General features: G+C 32.7%; 1 protein-coding gene across 2 annotated transcripts in view; it reads left to right on the top strand.

The window, feature by feature from the left end:
• The window catches only part of eIF4G1 (eukaryotic translation initiation factor 4G1), a 163,443-nt gene that overhangs the window by 117,478 nt on the left and 19,912 nt on the right, over positions 1–26,053 (top strand). For both annotated transcript variants that reach the window (XM_035362888.2, XM_035362889.2), the window contains 8 exons: positions 6,266–6,379; positions 9,289–9,459; positions 12,325–12,522; positions 15,790–15,936; positions 18,363–18,439; positions 18,581–18,761; positions 24,645–24,743; positions 25,172–25,328. In XM_035362888.2, coding sequence (XP_035218779.1) covers positions 6,266–6,379; positions 9,289–9,459; positions 12,325–12,522; positions 15,790–15,936; positions 18,363–18,439; positions 18,581–18,761; positions 24,645–24,743; positions 25,172–25,328 — 1,144 coding nt within the window. The remainder of the gene's footprint in view (positions 1–6,265; positions 6,380–9,288; positions 9,460–12,324; positions 12,523–15,789; positions 15,937–18,362; positions 18,440–18,580; positions 18,762–24,644; positions 24,744–25,171; positions 25,329–26,053) is intronic.

Below are 26,053 nucleotides of genomic sequence, written 5' to 3'. Positions count from 1 at the left end.
GGTTTCTGGGGGAACTCACCGAAGCTGCCTGGACCGCGAACACGCTGTTGTTCGTTGGCGTGCGCACTTCAGCTATCTTATCAGCCATTTTTGCTAAATTGTCTAAGGATTCCGAACTTATTGATAAAATGGCATGCACCTCGGAAGGTAACCTTTGCAGCCATAATGATTTTAAAAATTCGTCAGTTATACAGTTTCCACCTAATTCTCTCATTTTTCTCAATAAGTGAGATGGTTTGTCGTCCCCTAAATGCAATTCAGAAATAAGTCTGCGTATTTGCTCGCTTTCCGAATCTGAGAATTCTACTATTAACCTAGCTTTAAGGGAATCATATTTAGCCGTCGCTGGGGGATTAAATAAAATATCTGATACTGCGGAAAGAGTTCCAGGGTGTATCGAAGAAACCACGTGGTTGTATTTTGTACTATCGCTACTAATCTTCGCTAAAGCAAAGTTACTTTCACCTTGAATAAACCAAAGTTTAACATTCTTTTTCCATAAAGGGGGAATTTTAACTGCCACGTGTGAGATTTGTGGCTCCTGAACCGCCATATTCGATTCCTCGTTGGTTTGGCCTTCCGATCCTGGCATGGTTGCCAATTATAAATATATCGTAAATCGTAAAGATCAATTTTAAACAAACAAACAAAGATCAATTTTAAACAATCAATAATTAAATTAAAACTATAATTTTAGAGCAAAACATATCACAAAAACATAATTAAGACCAATCACAGATAATTAAAAAAATTTGACCACATACCTGTAAATCCTCCTTTAGTGTGATAAACCACGTGTAATCCGTACGATAAAATGAGGAGGAAATAAATAGGGTAGAGCTTTTATCAGTCATAAGGAAGAGCATTGGCATCAAAATAAGGCATATTTTTAGTTTTTAAACAAAGATTGAGACAGATAGTCATTAGGGATCGAAACAGAAGGAGCGAGGGACAGGGTCACCAATGATGTACGTGTGAGTAACACGTGCAAAATATCCCTAACATTAACTAGGAAAGCCGAAATCTTAGTTAAGATAGACATGTTACAATTAATAATCAAATTTAATAAGGAAAAGTAACAGTTGCCGGGTACATTATAACGGCTTAAGAAATTCAGAGCACAGTACAGATGCGAATACACAAGATCACATATTTCGGCGAAGCAGAGACGCACACATTTGTTGAAGTAGTTCCACTTGACTGCCGGGAAAATTCTTCTCTCCCTGTCAGCCTGTAGGTTTGCCAAACGGGTTTACTGTTTCGCCAATTGGCGCTTTTCTGTACAGCTTTTAAGTCCGTATCGCCTGTTTGGCGCTGCCGCTGCAGCATCAACAGTAGTATTAACGATTTTTTATGCCCCTTATAACGGAATTGTACCAAATTTTTTTAATTCACAAAATGCATTAATAATAAACTTTAAACTTAATTTTAAAAAAGTATAAGAAGTAACAATTTACGTGAAGTGAAAAGCAGTCACTCAAAGAGTTCAGTCTCTGACAAAATGTCTGTCAGAACCATTAGAAATATTCTCTATAGAAACTCTTTAGAAAATGAATCACTCTCATCCATGTGACTAATTGGCTCATTTAACCATGCGAGTATATCCTTCCTCTGATAAATAACAGTTGCTTGCCATTATAAACTTCAGGTTTTCCAAAATAAAAAGGGAAAAATGTGAAGTATAATATATAAAAGCAATACAAAGTGTAAGAGAACTCCACATAATAACCCTTAAAGACACTTTGCTAGCGAAAAAAGGATTTGAAGGGATATCAGAAACACGAATGTGTTCATATCACCTGGTGAGTTGAGCTCTGTCTGTTTACGTTACACTTCCCATTCTCCTCTGTGCAGCTGACACAAGTTAGGCAGAATGTGATCAAACTGAAGGTCAGAATCCTAAAACTATTCTCAGCTCAAAAGTTATAAGCACAGAAATCCATCAAGTAGTCTTTTAAGGTTCGCCTTAAAATGCACATGTGCATCACCATCTCCTAAGCTCATTCTCTAATGATGCATGGGTTTGATGCCCAGCTGTGAAAGACATTCATAAGGATTACATATGTGTAACACCCATTTAGAAAGGGTTAAAGGAGGGGAAGTGGTTACCATTAGAAGGTTCATTAATATTAAAATTTCATAGGTGATGTCATGAAATCATTATATGGCATATAATTTGTGCTCTTTTTTTTTTTTTTTTTTTTTTTTTTTTTTTTTTTATCAGATGTCTTTATCAATAAAATCTGATGTGTCTCTTCTTCAAAAAGGTGTAATTTTTTTTTTCATTCACAGAAGATAGTAAACAACTTCAAGGAAATGAATTTAAAGTAAAATATTTCTATTTTTAATTTAAAAGCTACCCAATACGGCTGATTCAGGTATATAAAGTGATTATGTTGTTTTTTAAAAAAATATTAGCTGAAAACGCATGCTGTTAAATTGGTGAATAAATATATATGTATAAATGTTGACAAATACAAATACAGATGATGCCTTCGAGGTTCATTGCATAAAAAATAATTTTTGAAAAAAAAAAAAAAAACTTTACACATAGATAATTAGCCCCTTATACAATGTTATTTCATGCATAAAAAAAAAAAAAAAAACTTTGAAGGTCATTCATGACATGGTGGGATACCACTTGTCCCACCATGCACCTAGAGAAGTAAAATGGCATCTTTGCCTGAGCGTAAATTCTCCTAGCATTCTTATCTAAAGTGCTAGTTTTTGCAACCAAATGAAAATGCAAGATGTAAAATAAGTTTTTGAATAATTATCTGGGAAATATTGATCATATTCGCAAAATTTTAAAAAAAATTGAATCGCTCTCTGTACATTTTTTTAGATATAACTTTTTAGATAATATTTTTTAATGATTTCGTAATAGATTTGAAACGGAAGATTTTCGCTCCAGTACTCTATTTGCTACAGGTTTGAAAAGGAAGATATTTAAGAAGGCCCGTCATGTTTATTTACATTTCATCTCTTATTTCCGTTGCTTAAAATATTTTTCTATGGTGAATCGCACTTGCATATCCATTCAGTATTCAATGACATTTCATGTTACAGAGTTACATTTCATTTCTTTTGGAAAAAATACTAAATATTTTTCAAGTTTTAAAATTACGGCAATTCCTCCACTTTCTAGCGGCGTAGGAACCTTTCCTTCTTTACATAGACATTCTTTGGTTAGAATAGCCTCCATGTACTATGGTACACACAGGATTTGGTGACATTATGATAAGCAGTAAATGGGTCGTTTGGTGTTGGCGACAGTTATCAAAATCATGCCCAAGGCCTTAGCGTATGCTAGGATTTTACCTCAAATTCTTTTAAACCTGTTTTTTTTCTTTTTTCTCTTTTTAATAAATGCCTTATTTTTCATTTTGCAGTAAAATAAAAAAAATAGTAATTAGTCATATAGGTTAAAAATTAAGTAAATAATCAACGATATTTGCTATAAGTAATCGATATTTGCTAAAATATCGTTAATTATTTTAATTCAGTTTTTAAGTAATTATCTTTATTTTTATGTTATTTGTTATCATTTAATGTTGCTTCTTACCTTTAAATTTATTTATTATTAGTAAATAATACTTTCAAATTTCAGGAAATTTTTTTCTTTCTCTTTCTTTTTGGCATAACCCTGAAATTGAACTACTCTCATATAGGCCCTCAGTTGGCGGCAAATTTCTCACCAAACCAGGGTTCGTACGGTCCTTAAAAGTCCTTAGATTTTTTTTTTAAATTCGTTTTTGGTTCTTAAATGTTGTTAATTTCTGCCAAAATCGGTAAAAGGTCCTTAGTTTCAATTGTCTGAAATTTGTCTTTTTTTACGATTGCCATTTTGGAGGAGGCGATTCACTGACAAATATGGTTATCTTTTGAATGTGTTAATGGGTTATAATTTGTTCCTATTTCTAATATAAGTGGTGGGATACTTGAGTTTCTTAGCAAGAAGTGAAACGTAAGAATTTCAAAATTCATTTTTTCTGATGAAGAGCTTTTAAGCAACTTTTCGCTTTTGGCGATGTGAATTCTTTTATTAAATTGCTCCAACTTTGGTGATTTCTCAACATTTTGACGATTTTAAGATCAGTTTCTATAGAAAATTTTTAATGCCGAGATCTGGGAATTTTTCAACTTTTTTTTTTTAAGAACATTGTAACATTGATAAATTTCATCAAAATAATGGTAATACTTTGAAATTATGTATAAAAAATAGCATTAAAATAAAATATTTTTCTTTTGGCCACTTATATAATCTTGAATTTGAAAAATAAACAAGTTATAATGCTATGCAGAATTTACGAAGCAGTTCTTAGCAAAAGGAAAATACCCATGTAATTGTCTCAGAATATTCAGAATATGCATCATTTTTCTTGGTAAAATTAATTTTACACCTTTTTCCTTCTGTTTTTCTCCCCAAAATATTTCTGGCTTTTTGCTGTTACCAAATTGGTAGGGGTAATTTTTCTTTAGGATTTTAGACATTGCAGCTTGGAAAGATAAGAAGTAATTGAAGGCAAGGTTTATAGACCCTCAAATCTAGAAGATTCCAGAAAAATGTGACAAAATAAAAAAAAATCTCTCCATGTTATTAATATGCATGTATTTTACAGAAAGTTTGCAATGAATTTCTTCCTTTTTGGAAAACATCTGGAAGAAAATGAAATCACAATATTTTACATCTGATACTAGAATCTTCTCTTTATTATCTCTACTTTTCACTAGACACAAGCATGGAAAATCTCAAAAATGCTTCTAAACTTATCACATGAGGACAGACATTATAGGGAGGAATTTTTTTATTAATAAGGAAATTGAAAACTGTCGGTTTAAATGATTCATTTAATATTATATATATATATCATATGTAATTGGCAAATTTTTTGTTCTCTGGTGATACCATAATTAACCACAGCCAACGTGCATTACACGGATAGACTGGAATTTTCTTAAAGCACCTGTAAAAGTTGGGGAGTTTCATTCTCCTGTTTGAGTGGCATTCCTGTATAATACGCTTTGGGAAAACTTTGATAGTTTGTGTAGTAAAATTTTTAATAAAATTCCATGTATTTGAGTAAATGTGAAGTAATTGGGCATTCAACAATAATACAGTTTTCCATTGAGCCGTCTTTCATTCTACCTAACATGAAGAATATGTCAGACATACAAGATGACTGAAAGACCAGATGGGAGAAAGACGGAAAATGATAGGCGAAGGAAGTGTGGTACCTATCCTTGGAAGATCTACAATGATTTCATTAGTGTCAGTATTTTGGAACAAGCAAAATGAAAATTCCATGCCTAACTGTTTGATGTGACTTATCTTTACTCATTGATTTGACTTTGCTAAAATAATGAAAATTTGTTGATAAATGTGAAAGATAATGTGACCAAATGTGAGACTGATGAAATTTGAGATTGAAATGTGTGATTGAGAGTAGTGATTTCAGTAGCAACAATTTATTGCTTTTTTTAAAAAAAGCTTTAGTGTCCTGCATTTTGAAAAATGCTAAAAGAAAGTAAAAGTTTTATGTTAGCTGTGCTCTTCTCTACTGCCTTTGTATTAAAGATTTGGCAATAAAGGTGAAATATTTCAGTCTTCAAAATAAAACTAGGCTTTTTTTGCAATGTGCGTTTAAGAGACTAAAATACTTCATTTGGCTCATGAACTGCAGTTTGCCATACAATATTTCTTGTATGCTGTATCTTTCTAAATATGCAATAATATAATGTCATTTTTTAAACCTCATCGCTTATTACTTTTGAGAGAGTCCATTACCTTTTGCTTGAAAAAGGCTGCAAAAGAGTTACTATATATTTTTTCTTTTGGCAAAAGAAACCATACCGAACTAATTTTAAGGATTAATTTAGTTGTTGAAGTGTGTTAAAGAATTTCAGTATGTATTGTAATGCTTGGCAAATGCATAGTTTACACTAGATATTTGTTTCTAAATGTCCAAGAATATTAATATTTAAAATCATTTCTTTTATGGTAATATATAGAAGTAAGCATTTAATTCATTGATGTGATTTTTGGATGTTAAATTTTTCCACTTTATTCATGCAGGTTATTAACATATTCATGGTGGCTTTCAGTACTAATATTTAAGAGTTATTAGGGAAAATTAAGATTTTTTAACAAATTTTGCATTTATTTTTCAGTTAGTATTTGCTTTAAATTATTTTAGAACTTAATGTGTGTATAAAACGTGGAGTATTGGCTTTTTCAGTTCAATTTTTCATACATTCTATTTAGGCTCATATTCAAAAGCTAACTGAAGTGAATAGAGCTGTGCCAGTGTCTCTTCCTGTTCGAAATTACACTGATCCATTTATGCCAACATATGCAAGAGGTGGTGTACCAAGACCTGTAAGTTTTCCCCCTCCCTTCTCTAATTTTGTATTATATGCAAGTTATAAAATCAACATATCTTGTAGTATTTAGAGTGTATAAATATTTTTAAAACACACACCGACTTTCTGTTCAGGTAACGTGCAGATCATGTTTACACATTTTTTAAACAATTATGGTTTGGTTTCATTAACCCTCTCTCTGCATACTTTTTTTTTATCAAAATAAGTTCAAAAATTGCATATTTTTTATTACATATTTCAAATCTACATATATTTTGGAGTTAAAATATAATTAAATAATTTTAGAGATTTTAGAATTATAAACTAATATTAAAATGTTAATTTTAGAGATTGTTAAAATATACAAAAATTTTTTTGTGAAAGTTTTTTCCCCTCCCCTTTCAATATAGAATTGGATCATAGAAAAAGGTTGTCAGAATACTGAAATTGAAGAATAATGATATAAAAGAAGAATTTTGAAAATTAATATTGGTTAAATTATGATTTATTATATAAAATACAAAGGTAAAACATATATACTATGAAAATTTTTGCATATCAGTTTGCTGTCGAACGTTTTCAATAGAAACTTAATTTTCTCATTCGTCACTATCTGCAGAGGAATCCGAGAAATTTTAATCGCTATAACTATCTTCAGTACAGTTGAAATCAGAGTCAGAACTACTATCAGTGTCGGGAATATTGTCAGGAATATGGCAGAAGTATCGGACAACTAACACCATCTGTTAGCCCACATCTAAATAAACAATTAAACATCACAGAAAAGTGGAAAGGAAACCTTGAACGGGGAAAGGGCATGTTGCACAGTTAAATAGATGGCAAAAATTCGTCCCTGCGGAAATCGCAGGTTGGACAAATTTTGCTACTTTAACGTTGCTTGTGGAAATCGCGGGATGCACAGCGAGAGGGTTAATGTTTAAAATGTTAAGAGTATTTTATAAATGTTCAGTCTGGTATTATTTTTGGGACTATAAGTCAGCATCGTGATATTTATTATTCATCAGGTATTGATTTTCATTTCTCATTCACTGCTAATCATGGTGAATTTACACTTACAGAGAACCCTTTTCAAGAGATCAAATGTACAGTAGTCCTTAGGTATAAATGTCAGGGGACTACTCCGGAATACATGGAAAAGATAAATATGCAATACCTGTGTCTGTCATAATTTTTTCAAGGAAAGCAGTGGTACTTTTCAAAGTGTGACTTGCTGCTTTGTCTTGACGAAGTTTCACTCTTCAAAAGTCATTGGGATAAAAAATGAAACTTCTGTAAATATGGGATGTACTTTTCTGCTATACATGTGCCATGAAAAAAAAAACAATGTTTTTACTGCAACAGTATGAACAAATTTTAAATATATTATAAATGAAATATAATTTGAATATGAACAGGGGCTGAATTTAGTGAGGTTTTGAAACATTTTGGGAAAATTTTAATTTTTTACTTCCATATATGAAGTAAAGGAAGTATTGGAAATACGAAAAAATTCGGGTATTGTATTTGAAAAAAAAGTATCCATTTTGACCGCTCTTAAATCTGTTTGAATATTTTTGCATGACACCTGTACTCTACAGACAGAAGAAAGGACTAGGACAATAATTTAGTATGGCAGGAATATCGCACCGCGTCGTGCTCAATGGTAAATATGCCACATGGGCCCAGGAGGGTGAAAACCGGAAGAAGCAAAGGGGCGTTATTTATTCTCCGAATACTGACAGCTGTTGATTTTGATTATGTAATATCACGTGCGGAAGAATTGAGGCACACGTATTGCGCAATAAAGTTTGCGATATTTTGCAGAGATAAAAGAGTTTTACCTCTTAGCACACCACTGTGCTTGCTAAGCAGATTATTTTTCAGTTCCATTGGACTATTTTTTATATGATGCACATATCAAAATGTCAAAAGCATTATTTAGCTGAAAAAATCTAAACAACGGCTACATTCTACCCCTTCTCCTCTTTTACCAGTTACGCTCGACTATGCGTAATTTTCAGATACTCTGCAATTTCTGAGTATGCCGGTTAGTTAAACTTTTACTGTTAAAGGATGTCTGCATGAAGCAATTTCCCGTCTTCTGATATCAGAAAAGTTCCTTTTTTTACTCATTTTTACTTAAATTACTTTGTTTACAATATCTGTTAAGGAAAAAGTGTTATACAATGAAAATTTAGAAAATGTTCAGAATTTTGATTTAAGTTAAATTATTTAAATATTAAAATGAGTGGAAAAATAAATTGCATTTATTTTTAGGTGCCATGCGAATATAATAAATATGGCTTATTGGTTATTTATTTTGTCTATTTTGAACTAAAATTTCATCATTAAATATTGTAATATAATTTAGCTCTGCATGTTTTTTTTTTTTTTTTTTTCCATTGTAAACTAGTTCTATAAAGTGAACTGTTATTTAAAATTTAAAAAAAAAAAAATGTAATTGTTTTCAATGGTTGAGTAATGATCATTCTCTCTTAACAAATACTGAATTTCTCATACACCAGCGGCCGAGCGGTAAAGTTGCTGAGCACTGGTAGTTCGGTCCGAGGTTCGAATTCCGCAAACGGGCTGGCTGCATTGGCGTTTTCGTGGTTTTCCCCATGTGTAACATGTATACGAGCCAGTTTCCCTTAGAAAGTTCTCCATGAAGGCATCCCACCTCTTAGGCAGATAGCCCTCGTGTGCTTTGCCATAATTAAATACACATACACGTATTTCTCATACAAGTCTGTTTAAGGTTATGCAGTTGTGTATAATGTAATTAGGTGCTTATTTGTTATTTTTTTTCCTCTTAAATGTACTTGAAAAGTGCTTATAGGTGCTTATTTGTTTCTTAAAATGTGCTTGAAAAGTGCTTATAGGTGCTTATTTTTTTTTTCTTTAATTTTATCTAAATAATTTCAGCCTCACACTGCTGTTAATCGTCGAAGTCAGCCTGGAAGAGGAGAGAAGCCAAAAAAAATTATTTCATTTTCAAGCTCTCTTACGCAAAATATTAAATTACATGAGTCAGAAAATGCATGGAAGCCATCTCATAAGGTGGAGAAACCTGCTGATGAGACTGCTGAAATTCAGGTATCTTCATTAATTTTTAAATTTTCTAATGTTTCTTAATTAAAATAAATATATAATTTTGTTGCATATACAGACTGTGCACCTCTTGTTAATGGCACACATCCAAGGAGTGTTCCATTCCTCCCCATATATATTGCAGTATTTCTTTATTAATGGTTTTCAAGGGAGCTGTTATGAAGTGTTGGAGATCCTGAAGTTTGATATATATATGTAATAAATTCAGGAACAATGACCAGGAAATTGGAGGCGAAGGCAGATTAAATCTTCAGTTTTATTTTGAGCAACATGTTGCGGCTACACACAAATCGGCACATTAAATGTGCCTGCTCCAAAAGGCATTCATTTTTGACAATTTTGTATCGAAAAAGCAGCAGCCGACAGACAGCACTGTAGCCAGGCCAAAGCGTGGAAAGCAAGTGCGTTATTTTCAGGGTGAAATCTTATTCAGACTGAGTTAGTTTTGGTTCTTAATACATTCTTATTGGACAGTTAATATTGCTCCAAAATTACTATTGGCTGGTTGAGTTTTAGTTCCATTTACATCATCATAATTACGTAAGAATATGACATAGAATAGTCTTGAAATGACATAATGCAGAGAGGGGTTACTATTTTTAGAATAGAGAAGGGAAATTAATTTACACTGCTAATTTAATCTTTTACATATTCTTTATTTTTCTTACATATACAGGGTGAGCACAAAAACAATCCCCAGTTTCGAAAGGGGATAACTTTAATACCGGAAAGAAGTATCTTGCCCGAAGTTTTAACATAGTTACATAAACTTTTTGGTGGTATTGATTTGAATCACAAACACTCAATGTGTAGCATATCCGGTGTGATGGAGTTGACAGCAGCTTTCTTGAAGATCATTCAGAGTTGGGGGTAACAATTTCGTCCGAGACAGAAGGTTGGCCAGAATGTCCTTTTCTTTTATCGCGAATGCACCTATCTCACTAAATGTTTTATGCCACTTCAAAATGGATTTGTGTATAGGTAGATCAACATCAAAGTTTCGTTTGAACTCGCGCTGCACTCTCACAACACTGCTTGTTTTTGCAAATTGTAACATACACCAGCTTCGTTGCTGCGGGGTGAACGCCATTTTCGATTTCACTGCCCTCTAGCAGTCGAAGTCATGTGTATCGATTCTGTAAAGAAAAGAAATGAAAAATGTTTGAGTTCACTAAGTTGTGGATATTGCATTTATCAACATATCCAAGTAACTGTTAATTTTTTGACACCTTGAAATCAGCGACTGTTTTTGTGCTCACCCTGTATATGTATATATATATAAAGGAAAAGAAATCATTTTGAGGTCTTTTGAATTCTGGTGGCTATCAGAACAATATTAAGTCTTTTTTTTCCTTATTCCCAATCTATTGACGTTGAGCTCATTATTCAGGTAGTAGCATAGTCCAGTCTTGTGGGATATATGCATTTTCCCATCATCATCATCGTCATTCCTTCGAGGAAATAACTGCAGATACAATATGCGACATACCTGTGATAGTGTTCTAATGGTGAGACAGACCTTGTACACTTTCGTGAAATGATGCATAAGAGTTTTGATGAATCCCATTTCTGTCAAACTAGAACATGACAATATCCAGAGATAGTAATGGTTTTATCATTCATCACCAGTGAAACATTATTCACTGGTTTATTCAGCAAGCAGCAAAATTGTAGAATTGCCGACCATTGCAAAGTTTATATTTGTTGTTGTAATCATCTGGCTGTAAATGTTTTACATCTGTAATCCGTATAATTTCAATTTTCAGTTGACGTCAAGTTTGCTGCTAGTGTGATTCATTTATGTTGGCTATGCAGGAAACTCTTTCTGCCGTAAGTCAGAAAGGAGCTACCAAAGTTTTTGCTTTTATGCAGGCAGTTGGTATCTATGGACTGTTGATATCACTACCAATTGCTGCAGTGACTGATGAATTTCAATGCCTTTGAAATGCACAATAACAGTGGAATGAAGTCTTTGCATATTTTTGAATGCAAACTGCTTTATATTAACTCATATCTACTATGTAATGTTTCATGAGAAAATCTGCACACCTGAGTTTGAAAATATATTCTGAGTGAATGAGGTATATTCTGTCATTAAATGAATATAAGGGACTTGCAGTCCTTCATATTAAAATTACGTTGCGTTATTTTAACCCCCAACAAATCATTTATAGTTACTCTTAGTGTAATTTCACTTGATTTCAAGTTCATGTAAAATTCTGTAGCCAAGAAAGAACATACCTCTGATGAATCTTTAGAACTTAGTTATGGCATTTTGAAATATTCTAAAATTGAATGAATTGTGTAACCTTGCCTAGCTTGTACTCATAAAAGTAAATTTGCAGAAAATCCTGTTTTGACATCTAAACAAAAACACCTAGTAAATATTTTGCTAAATGATTTTGGAACAAAATTATTATTATAGAAATATAGAGAGAAAATAGAGTTTCAAAATGATATATAAACTACTGCAATTCAAAGTATTTTTGTTGCTAAAAATGTACAGGAAAGATAAACAATTGGAAAAACCTGCATTATTTTAGCCTGATATCTCTGCAAACAAATTGAAGATTTTTTGTATGTATTTTGAATATTGTTTACTTTAAATCCATTTTCCTAATGTGTTAGAGAAACTGCTATGACCTGGAATTAGTTTGGATATATAAAACAATATATTTAATTTTAGTATGAAAAGTCTATGCAAAAAAGCACTTCTATGTGAAATGGTAGGTATAATTTATTTTAAAATTAGATCGTGTATTTTGTCAATCAGTTTGTATATTAAAATGTGTAGTATGAAAAGTTATGCATAAAAGATTCTTAGGGTCTTTTACAATTTTTCACTTGCAGGATCTATATAGGAAAGTTCGTGGAATCTTGAACAAATTGACTCCTCAAAAGTTTGAAACACTTGTTGGGCAAGTGAAAACTTTAAGTATAAATACAGAAGAAAAGCTAAAAGGAGTAATTGATTTAGTTTTTGAAAAAGCAATTGATGAACCAAACTTCAGTGTTCCCTATGCTAATATGTGCAAACAGTTGGCACTGGTAAGTATTTTTAATATGAATAAAAATTATTAAAAAGTAGATTGGTAATAAGAAAAATGAAATCTTTTTTTTGTAATGGTATGTAAAACAATTTGCAGTGCAATCATTTCTTTTATTCGTTAGGGGAATTACACTTGCAAGCACAATTTATTATTTTGTTAGCTATCAATATGTTTTTAAATGTTCTTTTCATTACCTTCCAGCCTATATACATACATAGGTAAGGAAGTGATGTTTTAGTGGATAAGTACAAATTAAAGTTCCCACAACACTTTTTAGAATCATATCTGTCTGTCCATGTTTAAGTGTGTGACAGTTTTTTCATCCATAACTGTTATATGAAACTTAAAAAATTTCCATATTTAAGCTTTCTATATTGATATAGAATTCAATAGATTTTGGGTAAAATTGGAAATTCTGAAGTGGTACTTTACATGAACCCCATAAAGGTTTGTTTTACGCTGATGGGACTTAGAGCTCCCCCTCCCCCCCCCAAAAAAAAATGCTTGAACTTATATGCTTCTCTAAAAAGAAAAAAGCTAAGAAAAGTGATTTTTCGATCCCAAAATTTAATAGCGAGTTTTTAATGAAAGAGCACAAATTAGGTCCACTATAACACATTTTTACTATTTTTACAATGATTGTATGCATGTGATGACTTCTTTTTCATCCATGATATCTTTTAATGAAACTTCCAAAAATTTCTGTTTTTTTATATTTGTTTCCTACATTCATATAAAGAGGTTCTTAGATTTTGGATAAAATTGGACAACCAGAAGTAGCTCATAACAGTTTTTAATGGAAAAACTGTATTAAAATATAATATAATCATTTTTTAATATTTAAGGGAATATCTATAGAAACAGCATATTAGATTTTGGCTGAAGTGATACTTTTCTTGAAACTCTGAATAGACATTTGTATATTTTTAAAAAAATAATGTGATACAAGACTCAAATTTGATCTTTAAAATGGGTATGTGATTGAGAACAACATATAACATTTATATGCATTAAATATATTGGAATATTGCAAAGTGCTGTGAGAATAAGATAAGCTCTCATTATGAAGCAGTTAACCCTTTCTGGAAGGTGTGCATCAGCCATTGTAGTACTCAGTTCATCTGTGGCATCTGCATCTCGGAGGATTTGTGGCCTAGCTATGCTGTAAGGTATACATGGAAAGAAATGCAGATGTTTCTAACAGATGGTGCCCTATGCGCGTGGTGCCTAAACTTTGACCTTGGACTGTCATTTGATTCTGAAGTGTAATTTAGGTATTCAATAACATAAATAAGCAGTCTTTATGCCCCTGCATTTTTGTTTGTGTAATAAGTAGAATAATAAAATTGAGTACTGTTTATAATTAACATTGAGCCTCAAAGTTTGTGAACAAATTAGACTTTATTTACAAATGATCAGCTGGAAATGATGGTTGCCTTAAGCTTATTCTGCTAATTTCATGTTAAGATATGAAACTGGTGGAAAGTAATGTGCTGGCCACGTGAGATTTTTTATTAATCGAAATTGCAGGGCTGTAGGGTAATTTGATTTTAGCAAAATTAATATAATAAATGCTGTATCTTTCAACTTTTATAGTGTAATAATGATAATGTGAAATACCAAGATAGATTGCACAAATTATTTTAAAGAGCTTAAAAAGGCTAAATTTTGAGAAAGAAATATTTTTCTGTGTAAGACACATAACACAAGAGTTTTACATGATATGGCATTGTTTTAGACCAGCGGTGCCCAACCATGTGCTCGCCAGCCCGATTAGGTATTATAAATAAAAAATATTTTTAAAATAACCATTCATTTATATTTCTCAATATGGTAAGCCCTTATAGTCATAAGAGTTATCTTGCAAGACACTATAAAATAATTGATTGCGCGGCTGATGAACTTGATAGCGAACATGGAATCTTATTGCTTAATTCCGATGTTAGATGGCTCAGCAGGGGAAAATTATTTCAACGATTTGTAGAACTTCTTATGTCAATAAAGCAGTTTTTGGAATTCGGAAATTTTATCGTCCAGATTGGTTATCCAATCTGTATTTTCTCACGGATATAACAGCTGAACTCAACAAAGATCTCTTGCGAAAAGAAAAAAACCTTTTTTGAATTGACTGGGACTGCAATTGCTTTTCAGATAAAGTTAAATTTGTGGATAAATCAGATGAAAAAAATTTAACCCGTTTTCAGAATTTATCAAGCCATATTAGTAATTGAAACAGAGAAATACTTGGAAAAACTTAATACACTGAAAAATATTTTTGAACTCCGCTTCTCTGATTTCCATAAAGTTCAACCAATATTATTATTCATCTTTAAACCCATTTGCCGGAATTAATATTTCAGATGTATCACTGTAAGATCTATCTCTACTTGTCCACTTACACTAACTTAGATCCTACAATGAACCTGATGAATTCTTGCACAGGCGTGAATTAAATACCAGCACAGAAGAAGGGTGCAAAATAACCCTTTATTAACTCAAACTAAATTAACAGAAAGCACGGACTTTGTGCGTCGTTACAAAACACCGTTCGCTTGCGGTGATACCTAAACGTAGACTAGAATACAAATCAAAATCTCAAAAATAAACGAGTGCAAGAACGCACTTCAAAATTGCTACTAAGAGATGGACTCTCAGAACTCTAACCGGCATGATATTAAACTGATAAAGCCAAAAGGCTTACTAGCGTGACCGCGAAATAACAACGAAACGTGCGCTATAGAAGTTTAAGAAGTTGAGAACAGAAAAACTTTAAATAAATTTGTTATGCAAAATAAGGAAAACCCTACATCATATAAGATTGGAAATATGTTTAACAAAAATGTTGATGTTTTGAAAATGTGCTTGCAAGAGGCCAAAGGTTGGACACCACCATATTAGCTAGTTTCACATTTTGATAAGTTGAGTTTATTGCATCTAGAAAAGACGTATTATATGCCATCTTGGTGTAGCACATACATTTCAGTTGTGCATTCAGGAATTTTATACAGACCTGTGAATTCTTAAAGTTGCTTTTTTTTTAATTAAGGATTTGAATTGGAGTAAATTTGCTTTGCATCCATATGAAAATACAGGTCTACTTTTATTTTTGCATTTAAACACTAAAGTACATTAGTTTTAAGGCCTTTATTCTGGACATTCTGGACTTTTGTTATTATGCATTTTATGCTATTATGATATGTGTATGTTATATATGTGCATACATGCTATTTCATGAAAGGTACATGCATAATTTTTTTCATAATAGATCAAAGTGCCTTTAGCTGGACAACCTGGACAACAGGTAAATTTCCGAAAGCTCTTACTTACCAAGTGCCAGAAAGAGTTTGAGCAAGATAGAACTGATGAGCTTAAGAGGAAAGACAGAATTAAAGCCATTGAATCTGCAGATCCTGTAAGACAGTCATTTTTCTATCCTAAATATTGCTTGTAATAGAATTTGATGTTATTTTGAAATTGAATTGCATGATAATTAAATCATGTCCTTTTTAATTTATATATTTTGCTCTTAAAATGTACAGATTATTATAAAAGGTGTAAAATGTGTGTGCCAATTTAAACTTAAAATTATACAAAATTTAAATTGTTTGAATAAGTTTTAATTTAACTTTATATGCATATTTTTCTGTCTTCTGCTTGAAAATATTTATGTGTCATTATTTCTAAGAGTGCGATGTCATTTAACTAAAACTTTCTCCTTTTTATTGAATTGTGTTAGATTTTAAATGTGGTTAGTATCAAATGTTGTTACCATTTGTTTTTAGTTTTTGCCTTTCAGTTTTCTAAGTTTTTTTTAATGGAATCGTAGAAATAAACATATTTAAACACATTAATACAATAGTTTCTGAGCTTTGAAATACACTGGTGGACAAAATTAAAAGATGGAACACTTTTACACAAATATCTCAAAAAATACTGATAGAAATAAATGAAATTAGGTATGTGTATAGTTTATTGTATGACAGTAATTTATACAAAACAACAATGGAAATGCAATTCATTAACATTAGTTATAGCCAAGAGTGTAGTGTAGTCTAAACTTGAGGTTGAAAAAAGGCAGTAAAAAAGGGGACTAGTTTGGTGTGTTGTTACCACTGACAGGCAACATGAACAATGAGTAGTCATGCTGTGTTAACAAGAAAGTTCAGGACTGTTTGTGAAAGTCACATCCATTCCTTCACCAGAAGCTTCTGAATTGAGCTGGTGTATTTCAGTAGCCCTCACAAGCATATTCAATAGGATTTTAAGGTCAGGAGATTTGACTGGCCAATCAGTTCAGGGAATATTCTATTTTCGCTTTTTGGATTGTCATCAACCAGGTGGGCCCTATTTGGTCCTGAATTGTCATCCATAAAAATGAACTCTGGGCCAGTAGCACTTCTGAAAAGTTGCACTTAAGGCTGTATACTCTCTTGCCTGTCACGGAATCAGTGTTAAATACATGGAGCGGTGTGCGGGTGTCTTGCCTGATTCCTGCCCAGACCATCGCTTCTCCACTACCATATTAGTTCCTTTCCATTATGTTGCTGGGATTGTATCGGGTTCCAGGTTCCCCTCTTATCAATAATTGCCGAGAATCAGGTTGTAGACTGAATGGGGACTGATCCTTGAAGAGGACATTAGGGCCTATTGAAGCTGTGTCCAGTGTTGGTGTTGTATGCACTATTGTAAATGCTCTCTTTTGTGGGAAAGTGTGAGTTGAATGCAAATGTTGGACTTTTTATCAGACAGTCCTGTCTTCATCGAAACTGATGTTCCTGTGGAAGCAGTGAGGTCACGAGATAGTTGTGTGGCTGTAGATGTTTTCTGACTTTTGTCTGAAAGTATAAAATACTGGTCTTCTGGACACTGTCCTGCTGTTTTTTAACTGATTGCACAAACTGGAGATGGCATTTGGTGTTGCATCCACTTCTCTTTCAACCCTAGCTTGGGACTGGCCTGCCTCAGCCTACTCACAATTCCTCATTTCCATACTATAATCTAAGAGATGATGTGTACTCATATCACATAAAAAAAAAGAGAAAATAAAAGATTATTTAAGAAAGCCCATAAAAATTGCCACTGCACTGCAGAGCAGAATGAGCTGATCAGCTGAAGGCGGATTTTTATACCTCCTGCTGGCATAGCGGCGTCCCCCAGGAATTTGTAAACTCATCTCAGTCTCAGTTACATATGAAAATCAACTGTCTATATTTTGTGTGATATTTTCGGAAAAATGTGAGAAAATTAATTTTGTCCAGCAGTGTATTTAACCCTCCGCGTATGACACTAATTTGGACACATTCTGGTTCTGAAATAAGGAGCACTTTTTTTATATATTCTCTATCTTCTTATATTACTATTTACATCTTTATAAACAAAATTAGTATAATGCAGAAATTTTAATAACATCTTAATTTTTAAAAAAATACTTACGCACACTATTTTCACTCGATTCATATTATGAGGATTTCGTATCCCGTAGAAATCGTGAGAGGCGTAAGCAGAGGGTTAATTAAAAATACCTAAATTGAAATTTGTAAGTTTTCCCATAAGAATGGCTGTCTCTGTGTATCCATTAGTTGCTGATATGTCTTATCAGTATTGCCTTGGGCTGTAGTTTAACTGTATGTAATTTGTCTTGCAAATACCCAGGTGTTTTTACTTTTAAAAAAGTAAGCATAAGTCAGTGGTTCAAAATTAATTCTGTGAAATTACTCTAAAGTTTAATAATCCGTTTTAATATCTAATAAACTCATGTCATCTAGATAGTAAATTTGACTGTGTAGAAGATTCAAATGCTTACAATTTATGCAACTAATGAAAAGTCTTGTAATGCAGGAAAAGAAGAAAGAGCTTCAATTAGAGTACGATGAAGAAGAGAAGAAAATGAGATATAGGCAACTAGGCAATATAAGGTAATTATAATAATTTTATGAAATATTTATCATGTGAATCTTACTTTTAGTTGTGTGCATGCACAAGATTTCATTATGAATGATGTTCATGACCATTTCATGCTATTATCTTTTATCTGTAACATATTTGTTATTTTCTAGGTTCATTGGAGAACTCTTTAAATTAAATATGCTTATTGAACCTATAATGCATGAGTGTATTAAGAAGCTTTTAAGTCAGCAAGATGAAGAATCCCTTGAATGTCTTTGTCGGCTTTTAAAAACCATAGGCAAAGAATTAGATGAAGGAAAATCAAACAAAGCCCCAAGAGATGCTAATCTTGTAAGTTATTAGTTCAAGCAACTAAATGCATAACTTGTTTTTTAGTATAAATATGGAATGTGCTAACAGATCTAAATAATTTTCACGCCAATCAATTTAATCAGTCCTGTTCAGTTGTTGCTGTGTCAGCCTTGATAATCTAACGTATAATGTGTACGTTAAAAGGGAGGGAATTCATTTTAGAAATTTTAGCTCTACTAATTTTAACAGAAGTTTTAAATTTAATATTTTGGTTAGCATTTATTGCTATTCCATGAAAGTTTTATGCCAAAGTGTAGAAAATTATTATAATGAAACTGAATGCTAAAGTATATGCCTAAGAAAAGTAGCGAAATATTGATTTAAAAATTTTTCTCCCATAACCTGTATGTAGGAACTGATGTTGCAGAACTAATATCATATTTCTTGGATTCTAATTTCCATACCTCTGATAATGAGATGTCTAAATATCACAATTTTTTTTTTTTTGGATTACTGATTATTTCAAAATAATCAATTTTTTAAGTGGTATTTAAATCCATATACCATTGTTAATATGTCGATTATTAGAATATTTATTGTGCTAGCAGTCAAACCTAAGCTGAGATCACTGGATATAAAAAACATGTCTGCTGTAGCATGCAGTTCTGCCATTTCTACAAGTCTTATTTTAGAAGTTGCACTTCAGAGCTTAAATATTATTGAGCAAGGAAGTGAACTAGAAAAGTGGGGAGTAGAAATACTTTAATGCTTATTTTTTTATTTGAAAATGTACTGTCATCTGATGTTGTTGTCATGTCTGAGATGAAACCTATTCGAATAGTGCTGTGGGTGAAGATGACAGACAGTCTTGGCAATCTGCAAAATCTTATCATTCTAGAGGTTCTTTCCTTTAAACAACACTCCAATTTTTAACAATTTAGGAAGGATGGCTGGAAAATTGAAAGTGTGTGCAGTTGTCAATTCCATGTTCGGTCAGCTATCACAATTCCTGTAGGTTTTCCTTTCCTGTCAATTTTGAATCCCCTGTGGTGGCCAGTTTTAAGCTTGAATATGGAGCTGGTGCTTTATTTCAATCTGAATTAGGCGATCGCATTTCCATCCTAGGCGATAACATTTACATTATTATTATTATTATTATTATTGAGATTTTGATCCTCTTTTGCCAGTTTATATGTACGTTATTGTTATATGTGATGTTGACATGTGCTGGAAACCAATGGAGAATGCAGACATTTTCTAACTTTTGTATCTGATTTAGACAAAAGTGGATCTTATTGGTGATCGTCTGTAGAGATGCTTTTGAGTCACTGAAGACAAGTCCTTTTGCTTGCTGAGAAATGGGAAAGGACCTATGTATGTCAAGTGTCATTGCTATTGCCAGAACCTCGCAAGTAAAGACAATGGCTCCACTACCAATCTTGTGTGAAGTAATATTGCTTGAGTAGTGAGAAATGCTGCAGAACCTCTTTTAGATGACCCATCTATTTAAATGTGCACAGCGTCCTCTTTTGGATACTGTTCAATGGTCCTGATTTCTTTCGCTGTAATGATGTCAATCAGTTCCTTTATATTGCATGGCTCAAGTAGGTTGTATACTATTTTAGATTTCATTGGAAGCCTGAAAGGAAATGCTGGCGCTTGGAAAAAGAAAAAATTTGTTGGGACTGAGGCCAAGAACTGCTCTGATAATCTTTGTCAAATTGCATAGGAGATGATTTTTTCAGTCTAGTGATGCCATTATAATTTTCGAAGGTTTTCCTAGCGATTTGTTTCTTAGTATGGTACACGACATACTTTTTTTATAAATTTTATTAAATTATACTGTTTTCTTTTTCTGAGGCTTTTGAGACCACATTTGTGAATTATTTTTAAATTATTGGAGGAAGGCACAGTGCACCGGTAATGATTTTTGTGGTCTTTGCCAAAATACCTTCTATTTTCTCTAAGGTAATCTTTGAAGTATGAGCCCAAATGGGAGAAGCATACTTCATGATCAATGAGTTCTGCATCTAAGGTTATTCCCAAATATTTAAAGTCTTCATTATGGATTTGCCTTCAATGTATATTTTTGGATACATCAGATTTTTATGCTTCCTATCAGTTGAAAAGACGGACAGTAATCTTTTCAGCAGTGATCTGGAGTTCTAAGCTCTGTGCAACCTTACATTCTCATTTAGGAACTTCTGGAGCACTGTTAGGATGATTAGAAAAGTACCAGTTATGAAATAATGAATTATAGTAATGCCAGCCACACTCCCACTCTCAACAGAAAAACGTTTAATCATTTTAATTTGTTCATTAACCAAAAGATTAGAAAGCAGATGTAATGCTACTGTTTTCATCTTCAACATATCTTCAGTAGATTTTGAGCTTTTGAGAGTGAAACTTGCTATGCAGTTCTGTTCAAATGGTTGTTATGAATGTTTTTGTTTAGTTCTGAGAGTATTAACTCTAAATTTGATAATGAAATTTCAGCCGAAGCTGCTGATTTAGTTGGTCTTTCTGTGGGAGGATCAAGTGCATAAAATTTAAACTAAAGTGATATAAATAGCAAATTTTAGACGTGTTTTATTTAACTGTGAACTCCATAAAAAAAATTCAAAAATTAAATCGACTAGGAAACTAAGAAAGTAATATAAATTATACTTTTTAATTTATATTTTTTGGAAATTTTCCCGTTTTAAAAAACAAGATTGCAATTGAGTACAGTGCTAAAACAGTAGCATTACATCTGCTAAATTAAAATTAACAGCTTATTGCATTCAAATTTCCAGGAACCCAAACAAATATATGCTAATAATCAATGGAAAAATTGCTGGTTATTAAACTAATCTTTAACGCTTATGAAACTCAAACTGGCAAATATGGTAATTCAGATCCACCATAAACAGTTTGTGGCTTATAAAAGCTGCTTGTCATTGTTCATTTATTGTTCCGTTATGTAATTATTTGATAAATTGTATTTCGCAGAAATTTCCGTAAGTGTATTTAGAACCAAACCCCCTGGTGTGGTTATACCTCTGTAGTTCCTTCGAATACTGTTATGAAATGTACAGGCGTGGTAAGATGGCTTCCACTGCAAAGCAGTTTTAGGGTTTCCATAAAATGGTATAGAAAGGCAGGGTTGCCACATTTAGCGAGCCCATTTGGCGACAAAAATTGGCAATGTGCCGTGGACTGATGGAGAACCTTCTGGAACGAATTCTTACCGGTTTAGCCCAGAATGTTCTCGAACACCAGCCAAAAGCTATATAAACTGTGCTGATACGCAGAGAGTTAGTTAGTATCGAGTTGGTGTCTCGTCTAGCGAGTCAATCCCTGCGGAGCCGGGCAGCGAGTGCGTCTCTTAGTGAATCGCGGTTAGTGCATTGTCGAGAGAGCGTGTTGAGCTCCGGGAATGACCGAACCGAAAAGTTGGGAGCTGTGCTCTGTGTGTTGTCGAATGCATCACGAGTTGTAGCGTTGAGAGTGTGTGGAGTTCCGAGAACGACTGAGCAGAGACGGGAGCTGTACTCTAGTGCTTTGCAGTGAAGCTGTCTTCACCATTATAGCCTGATAACCTGGAGGCTGTGTCACTGAGTTCCAGCATGTTTATAGTAGATCTTCGACGACTGTAAAAATGTGTTTTGGAGCTGTCCTGACAATACTGGCCAATAAAGTGTGTTTTGATATTTCATCGTCAAGTGTCGTCATTATTCACTCCAAATCCATACAAACCGCGTACGAACGTGAAGGAAGAAGAAACGTAAAAATATTCATCTTTGACTAACAAAAGCAGTCTTAGAAGGAATGAAAATAAGGTCTTTGATTATAAATGAATACTTCCCAGGATTAAAGAATAGGTGGTGCTTAAAGGGAGCACTGGTTCCCTTTCTCGAACATCAGCGGATAAGGGATTTTCGTGCATACACACAATAAGTTTGCAGTGTGTTGTCAAAAAATATTTTGAAGTACTTCCTTGCATCATCAGACATATCAGTCTTTGATTGCAGAAGGGGAGTGGCCATTGTAAGCTGAAGAAAAAAGAAAGCATTGATTATGCCTATAATAACCATAAAGGAACAGGTCGACTTGAAAAAGGTGCTTTCTTCCTAATGGCAAGAGACAGGATATTTAGACTTGGATAAATCACTACACATTTTGTATATGCTGTGTGGGTAACTTGTAACATGTCGAAAATACCTTAGCAGAATGATTTAAGCCTGAAAAAAAAGGATAAATTGCGGGTAGATTATGGTATGTTTAGTAAATGCAGCCAAAGAGAAGCAGCCTTTTAGAATGGGGATATCCCAAAAAGCATTGCACAATTTACTTAGAAATAAAATTGATAAAGAGTTTGTAAAAAAATGCAAATGTCTCAAGTGCAAAAAGGTTGGAAAATCTAGAGACGTTGAATGGTTTGTGTCCCAATTTTTAGAGCTCTTGGCCACAAAAACTGTAGAATTTATTAAAATGCTAGGAGAAAATTGTGGACCAATTGATGAGTGGCTCACAAGATGGAAAGAGAATGTTGTTTATCGGGAACTACAAGGGGAGAAGCTAGGGACAGATCATCATTGGACAAAGAAGGGGGTGTTGGGTTTCTAAAAGAATACAATGTGAATACAATCTAAAAGAATGTGGTCTTGATGTAGAAGCCACAGCGGAATTGTAAACTGTTTCTAACGTTTTGGAAGTTGTTTGTTTTTAGAACACATTACAATTGATCGCAATATTGAGACAGCATGTGAAAGCATGGACTATGAAATTATAGAAAGCATTAAAAGAGCTACAGAAACTGATTGTGAAAGTGACTACATGTCACTCTCAACTGAATTGAGGAAAAGACTGTAAACTTTAAGAACTCTTGAATTGAAAGATTACTGCCAACAGTTTGACGAACTTGAAAATACAACTAAAAGACTGGCAACAGACAATACAAAACAAATACAGATGCAGCATTTCTTTGTAAAAGTTAAAATTTCCCCAAGTGTGTAATTATAAAAGTTTTTTTATTAAAAAAAATTTCCAAGTTTTTCAAAAAGCTCAATTTTAGTATTAATTTTTAATTAATATTTTAGACATTGATTAGATTGGTTGATACCATAATTTGCAATATTGAAATCCTCTTATACTCAACTCACACTTAATAAACTCAAATATGCGTAGTTTAGGTTTTGTTTTAGTTTATTATAGCAAAGCACACTAATGCTATCTGCATAAGGGAGGGCTGCTTTCATGCAGGACTTTATAAGGGAAACTGTCATATACATGTTATACGTGGGAAAAACAGTAAAAACACCCTTGCAGGCCTGAAATTGAAACCAGATTAGAAATACCAGTGTTCACCCATTTTACCGTGTGGCTGCTGGTGTGCCAAATATTTTTGGAAAGGAAGTGATTTTAATAAGTTGCTGGTACTGTATATTATTTGTTGTTTTTTTAGCAACAGTTTGATTTTGAAACATGATCAAACTTGTATAAATTATTGCTTTGATAAAATATGTAAAGACAGGAAAACATGCAGGTTTTCTGTCTTAGAATATTTCTTATGTTTTTAATCATGTATTGTTGGGAAACTGCTTTTGATAAATGATTGCCAGATGTGTCAGCAAATGATGGAAATTAGACATCTACACAGTTGAGCAAGTGTAAATAACCTGAAAAATCAGTTTTATTATTATTATTATTATTATTATTATTGGTAGGTCAACTTGAATCAAAATATAGGTAGCATTTTATTTCACTTATCCCCCCCACATCAGTGGTTCTGTGAGATTAAGACATATATCTTAGAATCCTAAGAAGCATGGTATTCTTTCTAGGGAGATTATAACTGTATAAGTTATTGCAGGTTTAGAAAGGTGTATTAAAAGTTATTTTATATTTTGTAACAAGATGAAATTTTTTTACCTTTTTTAGATGGATGGTTATTTTGCTGAAATGCAAAGGATTGTGGATAAACGCTTGACAAGTTCTAGAGTTAGGTTTATGTTGCAAGATGTAATAGACTTAAAAAAGGTAAGGAAGTTCGCTTCCACTCCTTTGTTTTTACTTATGTAATTTATATTTACCTGTTTTCCCCTCTTTTTATTCCTACTGCATAAAACTTACTTAGAACTTTTTTCTAATGCGAAGAATCACATTTAAATTTTTATTAACTAATAATTGCATTTTCAATATAGAAAAAAAAACAGTAAATGTTTTACGGGGCCAGAGACTTTGATGATTTTTCAAAATATAAGTCTGCATCATGTAATAAATGAAACAAAGAGAACTGCTCTATTTAAAAATTGTTCTTCAATGAATATAAACATTTTAATTGTTTCCAAAAAATGAACAGATTTAAAGTAATATTGAAAAATAGCTGGTATTACTGAAAATTGGCCCAAAGCAATACATTGAGATTTAGACTAAAGTGTAAATAATGTTTTATCCCTTTATTGTAGAATAATTGGATTCCAAGAAGAGATGAGAATAACCCTAAAACTATTGATCAGATTCACAAAGAAGCAGAAAGAGAAGCTCGTGAGCAGCAGCAAGTATTTTCAAATATGAATTATTCTAAGCGAATGCCTGATGACCGTGATAGGAGGAAAAGTGCAGGTAAATGTTTGCAGTTTTTCTTGTTAGTTTATTATTATTATTCTAAAATTTAGACTGCTGGTATTTCTTTTAATATTTCATAAATTTTAGGGATATAAGAGCTATGCAAAAATAATAACAGTTATAGAAGTAAAATTGTATTAGATTTTTGTTTTCAAATGCACTGCATAAATATTAGCCTCTCTTTCAGAGTGCAAAATTTTAAGAAACTGTTAGGTTTTTTCCTTTCTATTTTGAAATGGAATAATCATGGGTGAAAAAAAAATTGGGAGTAATATACTGTTGGTGATTTTAAAGTCACAGTGGACGGAATAGCAGATATAAAATGTATCGAGACTCTTATAATGATCCACTGCACTGGTTGCAGCAATGCAGGTGAACTGCTGTCAAATTAAATCAAGTAGTGTTCTTCAGTAGGGACTGTGATTATTTCAGATGCTGATATTTGTTTTGCAGCTCAAACATAAAACACTTTGTCTGTAGGGAGTTTTTCAGAGACTGTAAATTATGATATATAAAACCAAGTATTTCTATGGAGTTCATCTACAGTGGCGTCCATAAAGTAATCATCATTTCAGCATGGTTTGCTGTCAATTGCTACTAGTTTGAGCAGCAATAGTTGCCATTCTGAAAGTCATCTATGATCATGTTACAACATTTGGGGTGGCAGTGAGTGTTTTGGTTTCATGTTTAGACCAGCCTTTATTCATGGACATCTTAATCAT

This window comes from Stegodyphus dumicola, chromosome 3 (genome assembly GCF_044657685.1).
Source record: "Stegodyphus dumicola isolate Sdum_Otavi_A_Nest chromosome 3, ASM4465768v1".
NCBI classification, from domain to species: Eukaryota; Metazoa; Arthropoda; class Arachnida; order Araneae; family Eresidae; genus Stegodyphus; species Stegodyphus dumicola.
The sequence above is the reverse complement of the archived record's forward strand: the minus strand, read 5'-3'. Positions and strand labels throughout refer to the sequence as shown.